At 44.0% G+C, this 13,986-nt stretch overlaps 1 protein-coding gene across 1 annotated transcript in view; it reads right to left on the bottom strand.

Annotated features, from left to right (window-relative positions):
- Positions 1 to 9,927: 9,927 nt before the first annotated feature.
- The window catches only part of LIAT1 (ligand of ATE1), a 75,318-nt gene continuing 71,259 nt past the window's right edge, over positions 9,928 to 13,986 (bottom strand). Inside the window, exon 2 of the mRNA XM_075850405.1 lies at positions 9,928 to 10,520. Coding sequence (XP_075706520.1) covers positions 10,057 to 10,520 — 464 coding nt within the window. The 3' untranslated portion in view covers positions 9,928 to 10,056. The remainder of the gene's footprint in view (positions 10,521 to 13,986) is intronic.

The raw sequence follows: 13,986 nt of genomic DNA on the forward strand, positions 1-13,986 counted from the left end.
CTCCCGGCGGGGCCTAAATCGGCTTCCGTAATGGCAGAGCAGGAGACCATTGTGTCTCCTGTTGCCATAACAGCAGTCGCCAGTCCTGATTGCCTGTCAGGGCTGGCGATCTGCTAGTAACCGCTACGATGCAGCAATCGCTTTCGATTGCTGCATCGAAGGGGTTAATGGCAGGAATCGGAGCTAGCTCCGGTTCCTGCCGTTACAGGTGGATGTCAGCTGTACAGTACAGCTGACTTCCACCGCTGATGACGCCGGATCAGCTCCTGACCCGGCGCCATCTTGCCGGCAGCTACGGAAGCCGATCAGGCTCCGCCGCCGGGCGGATCTTGACATGCATCGGTGCTAGGTATTAGGCCTCCGGTTGCCATTGCAGCCACCGGAACCCCGGCAATTTTATTACTGGGGTTCCGATGAGCTGCAAACACCTTAAGTGCAGCGATCGCGTTTGAGCGCTGCACTTAAGGGGTTAATGGCGGGGATCGAAGCTAATTTCGGTCCCCGCCGTTACAGCCGGATGTCAGCTGTAAGATACAGCTGAGATCCGGTGAAGATGGCACCGGCTCAGCTTCTGAGCCGGTCCCAAACATTCGGCGTACATGTACGGCAAGATGCGGGAAGTCAATGCTTTCCATGACGTACATGTACGGCAAATGTCGGGAAGGGGTTAAGCTTATATTTCTTGTTTCATCTTGTTTTTCTTTATTCCTTTAAAGTAAATTGTGGCAGGGTAGGATCGGCCAAAGACAACTTAGCTCACCAACCTCTTTCTTGGCCTTTGAGTAATTATACGTACTCTTGTATAAGTTTAAAGGATTTGCCAGACACAGGTTCTGTGTCGACGCCCGTGGGCAATCAGTCTGCACCTGCTCCTATGTCTGTGAGACTGACTCCATCTTCCACCACTCAGGATGGCAGGCTTAGGAGTGGGAGAGCCTATCACAGCCTGGCCAGACGGAGCTAGTTCCCACCCACTGTCTATTTATACCTGCCTTTCCTGTTCCTCCTTTGCCTGTGATTCTTCTATGCTTGTTTCCTGGCTTGCTGCTCCTGCTTGTACTACTTATCCTCTGCTTGTTATAGACCTTGGCTTTCTGACCACTCTCCTGCTCAGCGTTTTGTACCTCGCTCTCTCCTGGTTTGACTCGGCTCGTTCACCACTCTTGTTGCTCACGGTGTCTCCGTGGGCAGCTGCCCCGTTTCCCTACCTTCTGTGTACCCCTGTCTGTTTTGTCGGTCTTGCACTTACTGAGCGTAGGGACCGTCGCCCAGTTGTACCCCGTCGCTTAGGACGGGTCGTTGCAAGTAGGCAGGGACTGAGTGGCGGGTAGATTAGGGCTCACCTGTCTGTCTCCCTACCCTGTCATTACAATAAGGTTATTTGATTGCTGGGACCCGACCTCCTCCTTGATTTGGGTATTATTTTTGCAGTTCTCCCTCTGTTTTTGGAGAGAGTTGCAAAGTGTAATATTGTATTGCAAGCTTTTATTTGCTTTAAAAATGCCCACTCCAGGGTAACATACATTCTGTTCTTTAACTGATGTGCATTGATTTCATGTATTTTCTTTTGTTATTGCTGATATTTGTTTTGTTTCCCTGGTTTGTTTCTCTCCCAGTGTTTCTCCCTTCCTTTATACCTCTCTCCACGCTAATAGATGGGATGACTTTGTGTCTTCTGCAGATCTCCTTGGATGAAGGGTATCATAGAGAACTGTTTGCTATGAGACCTGACAGAAACCGGCCTCTACGTACCTGTGAGCTGTATACATTTGCACTTTCTACATTACTTATTTTTCTCCCCTACATCTATGACCATGGTTACATTTGTCACACTTAATGTAAAGGGCCTCAACTCCAATGTGAAGAGACGCTTACTTCTTAGAGAGCTGAAGTTGCTTGGAGCGGAGGTTGCCTTTCTACAGGAGACACATTTAGATTCTTCTGGTTCATTTCGTTTTGCTCGGGGGGTGTATCCTGTTGTGTACTCTGCCTCTTCCGGTCGTAAGAGGGAGGGGGTTGCTATTCTGATTTCCACTACGTGTCCCATACAGGTTCATACCTCACATTTAGATCCTGGGGGTAGATATGTTTTCTTAGAGGGGACTCTGTATGGCCAGCCCAATCTTTTATGTAATGTCTAATCTCCTAATACTGTGCAGATCCCATTCCTACGTAGAATTTTCTCCAAACTACAAAACCTCCCTAGGGGAGCATGGTTGGTAGGTGGGGACTTCAATATCCCGTTTTCCACGATTATGGACAGAGCTTCTCTTACGCACACCACTCCATCTCCCACCCTCGCGGGACTTTCTACTCGCTTCAGGCAGCTGATTAGTGAAAATCACCTCTATGATCTGTGGCGAGTTGATCATCCTGGCGATAGGTCTTATACTTTCTTTTCCCATACACATAACACTCACACACGCCTAGATTATTTCTTTGGTAATGTCCCTGCCCTCCGTTTACTTCAGACGGCGGTCATTGACCCCATCTCCTGGTTAGACCATGCGCCAGTCTCAGTAAATTTGCAGATAGGTAGACCCTCCACGAGAATATGTCATTGGCGTTTAAATGAAACTTTAATTAAATCCCCCACCTTTAGGGACGGCCTGGCCGCTCACATGCGTGAATTTTACGAACTTAATGAGGGCTCGGTTCCATCCATTTCCATTCTATGGGAGGCCCATAAGGCGGTGATGAGGGGGCATTGCATGGCTATGGTTTCCAGACTAAAATGGGACTCTAAGGCCAAAGGGGAGGCTCGCCTTTGGAAAATTACTAAACTGGAGGGGGAAATGGGGATTCAGACAACAGTGCCAACACTGCGGAAGTTGATAGAGGCTAGGGCGCAGCTTAAGGGTTTGAAAAATCACTTTTATACACGAAACAGAGATATTATGACAAGGGCAACAAAGCCCATTCGCTTCTAGCCTGTCTATTGAGGGATCAGTCGACTGCTCGCACTCCGCAGGCGGTTCGAGATAGCACAGGCCTCCTCCAACATCACCCAGACACGATAGCCATACACTTCCATGATTACTATAAATCCTTATATTATTTGCCAACCACATTACCCTCTAATCCTGACCGTTGGTGGGAAACGCTACAAACTTACCTCTCATCATGTAATCTCCATAGATTAAAAGACACAGAGCTTTCTTCTTTGAATGCCTTGATCTCTCCGGAGGAGTTGTCTGATATACTGAAGGACCTCCCTGGTGGTAAAGCCCCTGGGCCGGATGGCTTCACGTATGAGTATTATAAGACTTTCGAGGAGATCCTGGTTCCAAAGATGGTTTCCTTGTTTAACGCCTTCCTACAGGGTTCTCCCATCCCTCAAACGGTCCTGCATTCTCACATTACACTGATTCCTAAACCGGGTAAAGACCACACAGATTGCTCAAATTATAGACCCATAGCTCTTTTGAACTCTGATTTAACATTTTTTACTCGTCTCCTTGCAAATAGACAATGTCTGGCTCCCATCTTTGATTCATAAAGATCAGGTGGGCTTTGTGCCCCTTAGACAAGGGGGAGATAACACACGGAGCCTTCACAAGCAAGAGGAATCAGCGATCCTTCTTAGTCTGGATGTGGAGAAGGTGTTTGATCGCTTGGGATGGCCATTTATGTTTGAAACTATGAAGTCATTTGGGATTTTGGGTCCTTTCTTGACGGCTCTGCGTGGTCTTTACTCCAATCCAATGGTGGTGATTAAACTTCCACACTCCACCTATGCCCCGTTTCAGATTTGGAATGGTACGCGAAAGGGATGCCCCCTATCCCCTCTTTTATTTGTACTCTGTATTGAACCCATTGAAGCTCAAATACGGCAATCCATAGATATAGCAGGGGTCATGATACAAGATAGAGAGTTCAATGTCTCCTTATTTGCAGATGACGTTCTCTTGACTATCACTAAACCTCATACCTCCCTTCCTACCCTTACTACCGTTCTCCATAGATAAGGGCGGCTTTCAGGTTATAAAACGAATACCTCTAAAACGGAAGCGCTCCCTCTTAATGTCCCACAACAAGAACAATTGCTCCTCAAACACAACTACACCTACAGCTGGAAGGAGGCCTCCCTGACTTACTTGGGAGTCCTGCTCACTCCCTCTTACACATCGGTTTACAAGGCTAATTTCCCTCCTCTTTTTGTAGAACTGCGTAGACTTATGGCCAGGTGGGGTTCTCTCCCCATGTCCTTTTTTGGATGCATTGCAGCGGTAAAAATGACCCTGCTCCCAAAATTATTGTACTTCTTTGAGACCCTACTAGTGGCAGTACCTATGGGGGAACTGAAGGCAATGCAGTCTTCCATTATCAGGTTCATATGGCACTCTAGCAGACATAGAATCCCGAAATCTGTTTTATTGTCTGATCGATCTGCAGGGAGGTTGTCTGTTCCTGACATTGTGAAGTACTACTGGGCGTCCCATCTTCGCCGCAATCCAGGAGAAAACAGCTCCGTCGTTTCAGACGTAAATGCTCCTCCTCGCATTTTGCGAGGCGTCATTGACGCCCGTAATCTTGAGCTGTTCTTCATTGAATTCAATGAAAAACGGCTCAAATTACGTTTCAAAGAAGTGTCCTGCACTTCTTTGACGAGGCAGTCATTTTACGCGTCGTCGTTTGACAGCTGTCAAATGACGACGCGTAAATGACAGGTCGTCGGCAGAGTACGTCGGCAAACCCATTCAAATGAATGGGCAGATGTTTGCCGACATATTGGAGCCGTATTTTCAGACGTAAAACGAGGCATAATACGCCTCGTTTACGTCTGAAAATAGGTTGTGTGAACCCAGCCTATAAAGGTGTGACACTGTTTTTGGAAGAAAGCAGCCATGCTTTTCTAATTCTGGACTACCACTTTAACTGTGCTGCCAGCCAAAGCATATTAAACTAAAGTTATAAGGGTATGTGCACACACACTATTTACGTCCGTAATTGACGGACGTATTTCGGCCGCAAGTACCGGACCGAACTCCGTGCAGGGAGCCGGGCTCCTAGCATCATAGTTATGTACGATGCTAGGAGTCCCTGCCTCTCCATGGAACTACTGTCCCGTACTGAAAACATGATTACAGTACGGGACAGTTGTCCTGCAGCGAGGCAGGGACTCCTAGCATCGTACATAAGTATGATGCTAGGAGCCCGGCTCCCTGCACTGTGTTCGGCCCGGGACTTGCGGCCGAAATACGTCCGTCAATTACGGACGTAATTAGTGTGTGTGCACATACCCTAAGATGTAAACTTGAAATAAAGTGAGCAGGAGAAATACATTTAAAAGCCCCATCATGTCTTATGAAATATGTATAATAACACTCATTCGCGCAGAGTTCTCATGTTCCCTTCAGCTTCCCCTCTGCGCACCAATAACACACTGATAAGATGGCAGCTTCTGAGTGAATTCCATCTCCAGCACTGTTGTTAACTGGACAAATAGACAATCCATCAGTTATATCTGAAAGTGCAGGTCCACATTTTATTTCCTGCATACATGTGTAAAAATGTCTATTTGAGTCTCAGTAGTAGGCAACTTAATGAGAAATCCAGAATTATATTTTGAACAGATTTTGACATTTTCTTTGTGTTTTTTTTCTTTTTCTTCCCAATGAGAACATTCAGGTCTGACACAGTATTTACTCAAGAACGCCCTGAGGACAAATGAACAGCAAGATACTGTAGAAGTTGCCTAACTGTTTTAGCAGCATGCCTGTCCAGGTCAACAGAGGCACAAACAGAAGAGAAATGGTTTGGATCCTCAGAAAAGATCACATTATAAGGTATCGTGCACACTTCCTTCACCGTTTTAGCGGCCGTTTTTGACGTATCCGTGTGCCCGTTTTGTTGTCCTTATGGTTTGTGTGTTTCTGTTTCGGAGCGCCGAGCATGGTACTGTCCAAGGTGCTGAAAGAGCATGGTTGTTCAGCGCTAGTCACTGTACAGGGTGCTGATAGAGTTAAAGAGGCTCTGTCACCAGATTTTGCAACCCCTATCTGCTATTGCAGCAGATAGGCGCTGCAATGTAGATTACAGTAACGTTTTTATTTTTAAAAAACGAGCATTTTTGGCCAAGTTATGACCATTTTTGTAGTTATGCAAATGAGGCTTGCAAAAGTCCAAGTGGGTGTGTTTAAAAGTAAAAAAAAACACAGAAAAAGGCCATACTTACAAATGGACACAGCCAGGTCAGAAATAGTGTGTACGTCATGAGGCACAACGTGTATAGCCAGGTAGAAGCCTATTTGTGACGCCTTGATAATTCATAGAGCGGGTGTTTTTGTATATGTCCCTGTGTTTTTATCGGTTCTGTTTGTGCATCAGGAACGTTCTGTTCCAGTTTAGGAGTTAGGGACTCGCAAGTCTGGGGATCCTTGTCGTGGATTGCGAGCTTGCGTCCTTTTGGCCAGAATGATTACCAATACCCCAGGTATTTTTCATTATTATGTATATTCGCTTCTCTTGGACACAGCCGGGTCTTTGATGCTGGGAGAGCTTGGTGTGCTGTTGTTTGGCATAGCAAGCAGGGTAGCCCGCTCTATGAATTATCAAGGCGTCACAAATAGGCTTCTACCTGGCTATACACGTTGTGCCTCATGACGTACACACTATCCCTCCATGTTTCACTCACTTGCACCCCATTATCCATTTATTTCTATTGAGGCACTTCACTCATTACTGCCCCCTATATTTCACTTATAGTATTACACTTGCACACACACTATTCATTTATTATTTCTTACTACACATCCCATGCACCACACACCACTCCCCTCAAGACTAGTGGGAGTGGCTATTATTATTTAAAGCACCTGCTCGCCCTTTCATCAGCATTTCTGACCTGGCTGTGTCCATTTGTAAGTATGGCCTTTTTCGGTGTTTTTATCAGTTGTGTTTAAAAGTAAAAGTCCAAGTGGGCATGTATTATGTGCGTACATCGGGGAGTTTTTACTTATTTTACTAGCTGGGCGTTCTGACGAGAAGTATCATCCACTTCTCTTCAGAACGCCCAGCTTCTGCCAGATCATGCTGTGACGTCACTCACAGGTCCTGCATCGTGTCAGACGAGCGAGGACACATCGGCACCAGAGGCTTCAGTTGATTCTGCAGCAGCATCGGCGTTAGCAGGTAAGTCGATGTAGCTACTTACCTGCAAACGCCGATGCTGCTGCAGAATCAACTGTAGCCTCTGGTGCCGATGTGTCCTCGCTCGTCTGACACGATGCAGGACCTGTGAGTGACGTCACAGCGTGATCTGGCAGAAGCTGGGCGTTCTGAAGAGAAGTGGATGATACTTCTATACACAACGCCCAGCTAGTAAAAGTAGTAAAAACGCCCCGATGTACGCACATAATACACGCCCACTTGGACTTTTACTTTAAACACCCCCACTTGGACTTTTGCAAGCCTCATTTGCATAACTACAAAAATGGTCATAACTTGGCCAAAAATGCTCGTTTTTTAAAAATAAAAACGTTACTCTTATCTACATTGCAGCGCCTATCTGCTGCAATAGCAGATAGGGGTTGCAAAATCTGGTGACAGAGCCTCTTTAATGGGCTGCACTGATCGGCGGTAACTCTTTCAGCACCCCAGCCAGTGACTAGCGCTGAAGAATGACCATGCTCGGCGCTCGCAAAATACAATTTTAATGAAATTAAAAAATCAGTTCTTACCCAGAACTCCCTGCATTTTCCTCCTGTCCGGCGCCCTGGGATGACGTTTCATCCCATGTCACCGCTGCAGCCAATCACAGGCTGTAGTGGCGGCCACGCCAGACTGGATGACGTCAGAAAGCCGGCCTCCTGGGATGACGCTTCATCCCACCTGACCGCCTCTGCAGCCAATCACAGGCTGCAGCGGCCACATGGACTGCCACGTCATACAGGAAGGTCGGACTGAAGGAAGAAGATGGACTCGTCACCAAGACAACGACCGGGGTACGTATGAACTTCTTTTTATTTTATTTTTATTAGCAGCCTCTTCTCTCTATCAGTGCTGGATAGAGAGAAGTGGCTGCCGATTAGTGTAATATCTCTAATGTACTTCTGCCCGCCCGCTCGTTGCTAGGCAACGGCTCCGTCACACACGGACGGCACATGGTTGCCTTCCGTGTGCCTTCAGTTTTTTTTGACGGCCCCATTGACTTGCATGGGCCTCACGGTCACGGAATCTCAGACCAAAGTAGGACATGCTCTACTTTTGTCGGAACGGAGCAACGGGACCGTTAAAAAACTGAAGTGTGCATGGCCCCATTGAAATGAATGGGTCAGGGTGCTAGCCGTTAAAAAAACGGCTAGCACCCTGAAGAAAAAGACTGAAGTGGGCATGAAGCCTAAGATTTACTATCAATAAACAAATGCTATTAATACATTTCGCAACTTATCTGAATAAAACAGTGGTTTGAAAAAACATTTAGACTGCGCCGGCTATTTGTCATTCGAGTAATCCACCAAACCTTGTATTAATAATGTTCAGATTCTTGGGAAATTGTTTTGGACACAAGGATAGATGGCAGGATGTAAAGCAAGAAGAGTTGAGGGTTAGGATACATTCACCTGTTGCGTAAATACTGCAGAATTTCCATGCAGAAATTCAGGAGCCGTTTTGAATGAGAAATTGACATGCTTCAGTTTGAGAATCCACACGGCAGTTCAGTTTCCGCACGTCTTATCTGCAATTTCTTTTACGCAGCATGTGGATGACATTTGTTCAAACCTTATTCACTTTGCGGTTACTATAATACGCTGCGGATTTTCTGCATGGGAATTCCGGACAGAAATTTCGTAGTACTTATGCTATGAACTAAATAAAGAGAATACCGAAAACATCATAAATGACAAATGGCATAACAAATACACACAATATTTAATATAGTTATATATTATTTACTAAATATTTAAGTATTTATATTGAATTACTAATTGACTAACTAAGAAATCTGTGTTTTCTTCAAATTAATTCATTTATTCATGTTGTATCATATCATTTCAGACACTGGGAAACTAGATGCACTGACTGGTATTATATTATAAGGTTTTAAAATAAATGAATTGTCAAACAAGTTCATTATCATTGTTTAACCCTTTACAGCTGCAGTCAGTTTTGGCCTTTCTGACAAAGCCCTATTTTTCAAATTTGACGTGTCCATTTATGTGGGAATAACTTTTTGAGTTATCCAAGCAATTCTGAGTGTTTTGACATGACATATTATACTTTATGTTAGTGGTACATTTTGGTCGATTCATTCTGTCTTTATTTGTGAAAAACACCAACATTTATAGTAAATTTAGAAAAAAATTATTTTATATGGCATTGGTTATATTCTTCCAGCTTAATGTTGAATTTCTTTGAACGGTCTACTATATATATTGTATTACAATCTCTTTTTATTCAAAAATATTTTTGACACTTTTGATAAGACATTGTATAAAGACTTGTTGATATATTAGGCTATTATATTCACACACAGAAATAAATCTGAGAGCATTATATACAAAGCCAAAAATATTAATTAGATAATAGGGATCCATCTTAGACACCAAAAATACAAGTCATGTATTATCTCAGTTTTCCAGGACTTGAGAACACTTCTTAAGATATTAATAGTAATAACTCTTAGTTACTGCTAGGTGGACTAATTGTCCCACTTTTGCTTGTTCCCTTCTGTCTTTTAGATATATTATATAATAATTATTTTTTTTCAGGAGTGAAAAACTTGCAGACATTCCAAACTAGACTTTTTTCAAAGATAGAATAAAAGGCTAAACAAAGAGCCTAAGCATAACATGTGACCATGTTGAATTGATAAAATACTCTGATAAAGATGCTGCCTCTTTTCCTTTGTTTTAGCATAATTTGCATAATCCAGAATTTTACATTTGCACAATTTCACCGCATATAAAAGGAAGAATAATAGTTTGTATAACATAGTTGTAGAACATGTTTCTCTCGCACCAGAGGCAAGCATTGTCATATATGCTGCTCTATATTTCCAGATGTTCTCCATTTCTATTTATTTAATCTTTTCAAGATAACATTTATACAGATTTATATACCATTTTTTAATATGTTTTTAAGCACTGGCAGCTGTGTCATATGAGATCTCAGCTTTAGGTCACTTGTACATTCTTCAGCATTCTCTGTAGTGGATTTGTTTCTTCTGTCCACCTTGATACAGGGATCTTGCTTTCGACCTACAAGGAGTGGTTCTTCAAGACCTGCTGAAGGTGCAAAGTAAGATTTCTGGCCAGCTAACAAATAACGTTTCCTCCTGTTGATTTTATATTGGCGGATTCTCTCTTCTTCTGCTATAGGATCTTCAAGAACTCCTTCCCATCTCAAGCTCTCATTTACTGGACTTTCCTGGACTATTGTAGACAAACTGCCAGATTCAATCTCCTCGTTATTTAATTCATCTGATTTGTCCTTTGAGTCACTTAAAGTAGCTCTTTTTAGCTCCAACGATGGAGGAATGTTTGGCCAACTCTTAGTATTTTCACTGATGTGCTTTTCTGCAAAAGTAATATTAGAATATAAAATATAAACTTGATCATATTGATTAGTATATGCAATTAACACGTTCATACCTCATATAAACTGCTGGAAAATGCAATATATTATACAAACTACAACTGTTTGAAAAGTTAATTGGGGAAGATTTATGAACTAGTACAAATTAAAAATGTCATGTCTGCACTGATCTTTTTAGAATAACAACTAGAATCGGAATCTAAAAGTATGCCATTAATACGTTAGTGATCACCCATTAGTGTTTTTACGGTGACCACTAACGGGCTTTATTCCGATACAATTGCCTTTTTACGGCGCTGCATCAGAATAAATGAATAGAGCAGGGAACAGTTAAATCTCCCTGCTCCTCAGCTACCAGAGGAAGCTCAAACGGGCGAGATGTAAATAAGTATAGTTAATCCCTCAGATGCGGCACTCAATATGGAGCGCCGCATCTGAGTGATTTTGTATGGAGTGGGGGAGTTCCCTCTCTCACCCCACCATCACCTTGCGATAAGATCCCAGGGTATCGGTGTCTTCTATGGCAGCCGGGGGCCCAATAAAGGCCCCGAGGTCTGCCTCTAGTTAATGCCTGCTAGGATGCCTGTCTGTTTTACATGGACAGGCAAGAAATACACTGCAAAACAGAAGTATTGCAGTGTATTATAAAAGCGATCAGGTGATCGCACAGTAAAGTCCCCTAGTGGGAGTAGTAAAAAAAAAGTTTAATAAAGTTAATAATAAAAAAAATAAAAATCCAAAGTGGAAATTTTTTTAAAACCCACTTTTTTTCCCTTACAAAATGCTTTATTAAAAAAAACAAAAAAAATGTAAACAAAAGTTACACATATTTGGTATTGCCGCATCCGTAACGACCCCAACTATAAAAGTTATTACATTATTTAACCCGCTCGGTGAACGCCGTAAATAATAAAATAAAAAGCAATGCAAGAATTGCTGTTTTCTGTGAATCCTGCCCTAAAAATTTTTGGGATAAAAAAAGTGTTCAAAAAGTCGCATGTATTCCAAAATGGTACCAATAAGATCTACAAGTCGGCCCGCAAATAAAAGACCGCAAAATGTGTTTTTTACTGTGTAAAAGTAGTAAAACACACAGATATATATAAATTTGTGAATATACTCCAAGGAAGCAAAGAAAAATGGGGGTTTCCAGAAAAGCGCAGCTGATATCCAGAGGGTTTAAGATCAAAGTTATTTATTATTAATTGAATAAAAAAATAATTAAATAAAATCCATAAGTGATGAGGCTATCGCTTTTCAACACCAGTCTGGTGTCTTCATCAGGCCATTACAAACAGGGAAATAAGCACACTCATATATACACATAAAAAAAAACACTTTAAAAAAACCCTCGAAAAAGTGATGGGTCATGGGCACTCTGATGTCATACAGGTTCAAAGGTTTCAACTTTGACAGGCAGCTGAGAGGACCAATAGTGTGGCTGGCTGTCAGCAGGTGAAAGTGCAGTAATATACTTATATATTGTTCCAAACATAACACCAATCCTGAGTGTTTACAAAAGAAATAAGGTAATAATTTGTTGCCAAAAACGCTTCCTGTGCCATTGGTGTAATCAGTTATAATTCTTACTGATTATAATCACGGAGTTTATTACATATCATAGATTTATTTTATCAATTATATTCACTTTATTCTGTGTTCCCTCACAGTTCCATTACTGCAGCACTTTCCTATCTGGAAATGACCTTAGGTGAGGTGTACACAGTGGGGGTGGGGGATTTGTCTATGTCTGCCAAACCTCTATCCCCCTTTCCTCTGATTAACCAGCTCCATTATCTTTGAGTATTGGCTATATTCATCTCGTGATTGTCTATGAACTCCATCTACTATCCCCATGGTCGGGGCCGGCTCCAAGTTTATGTGGCATCTTGGGCAACACAGACTTAGTAGGCCCCTTTGCGGGGGAACTCACAGCTGCAGGAAAATTGCAGTTTGTGCCTCTATATAGAAGTTAGGCCTCGAGTTTGTGCCCCCATATAAAAGTTAGACCCCCAGTTTATGCCCCCATATATACAGTGCCCTCTGTAGATAACGCCACATAGCCCCCTGTAGATAATGCCATACCCCTTGTAGATAATGCCACACACACACCCCTGTAGATAATGCCGGCACACAGCCCCCTGTAGATAATGCCACACAAAGCCCCCTGTAGATAATGCCACACACAGCCCCCTGTAGGTAATGCCACACACAACCCCCTGTAGGTAATGCCACACACAACCCCCTGTAGGTAATGCCACACACAACCCCCTGTAGGTTATGCCAAACACAGCCCCCTGTAGGTAATGCCACACACAGCCCCCTGTAGATAATGCCACACACAGCCCCCTGTAGATAATGCCACACGGCTCCCTGTAGATAATGCCACACAGCCCCCTGTAGATAATGCCACACACTGCCCCCTGTTGATAATGCCACACACTGCCCCCTGTTGATAATGCCACACACTGCCCCCTGTTGATAATGCCACACACTGCCCCCTGTAGATAATGCCCTACACTGCCCCCTGTAGATAATGCCACACCCCTCTGTAGATGCTACATCAGGCCCCCTGTAGATCATGCCACACACAGCCCCCTATAATGTCACACACTGCCCCCTGCAGATAATGCCACACATTGCATCCTGTAGATATTACCACACACTGCTCCCTGTAGATATTGCCACACACTGCTCCCTGTAGATGCAAAGCACAGCCCCCTGTAGATAGTGCCACATCCCCCCTGTAGATAAAGCCACACACATCTCCTTGTAAATAGTGCCATTCACACTCCTCCCTGTAGATAGCACCATTGGAGCTACCTCTAACAGCGGAATCCCCGGCCAGAGCATTTGCGACGCTCTGGCTGGGGATTTCGGTCCCAGAGGAGCACTTGACGTCACAGTCTATACATGGACAGTGATGTCAGGGGCTATGCGGAATCCCCCGCAGGAGCGTCAGCATTGGAGCCATGACGGCAGCATAAGGAAGCACCCGGCGGCCGAGTGAGCCCACCAAAGGGCAACGGGTGCTGTTGCCTGCCCTAGGTCTGAGCATCTGACTGACTGCGGAAGGCTCTATGGGGAAGAGGTATACTGCAAGTGTGGGGGTCTGACTCTGACTGCTAAGGGGTCTGAGCACTGAGAAGTCATAGATGCTGAAACACCCCCTTGCAGATAATCCCCCATAGAGCCCTTTGCAGTCAGCGTGATGCTTAGACCGCCCCTTGCAAACAGCCAAAATTCCCCCTTGCAAACAGCCAAAATCCCCCCCTGCAAGCAAATCCCCCCCTTGCGAACAGTTTAAATCACCCTTTTGCTAACAGTCAAAATCACCCTTTTGCTAACAGCCAAAATCCCCCCTTGCTAACAGCCAAAATCCCCTCCCCCTTGCTAACAGCCAAAATCCCCCCCTTGCTAACAGCCAAAATCCCCCCCTTGCTAACA

Source organism: Rhinoderma darwinii, chromosome 2 (genome assembly GCF_050947455.1).
Source record: "Rhinoderma darwinii isolate aRhiDar2 chromosome 2, aRhiDar2.hap1, whole genome shotgun sequence".
Classification (NCBI taxonomy): domain Eukaryota; kingdom Metazoa; phylum Chordata; class Amphibia; order Anura; family Rhinodermatidae; genus Rhinoderma; species Rhinoderma darwinii.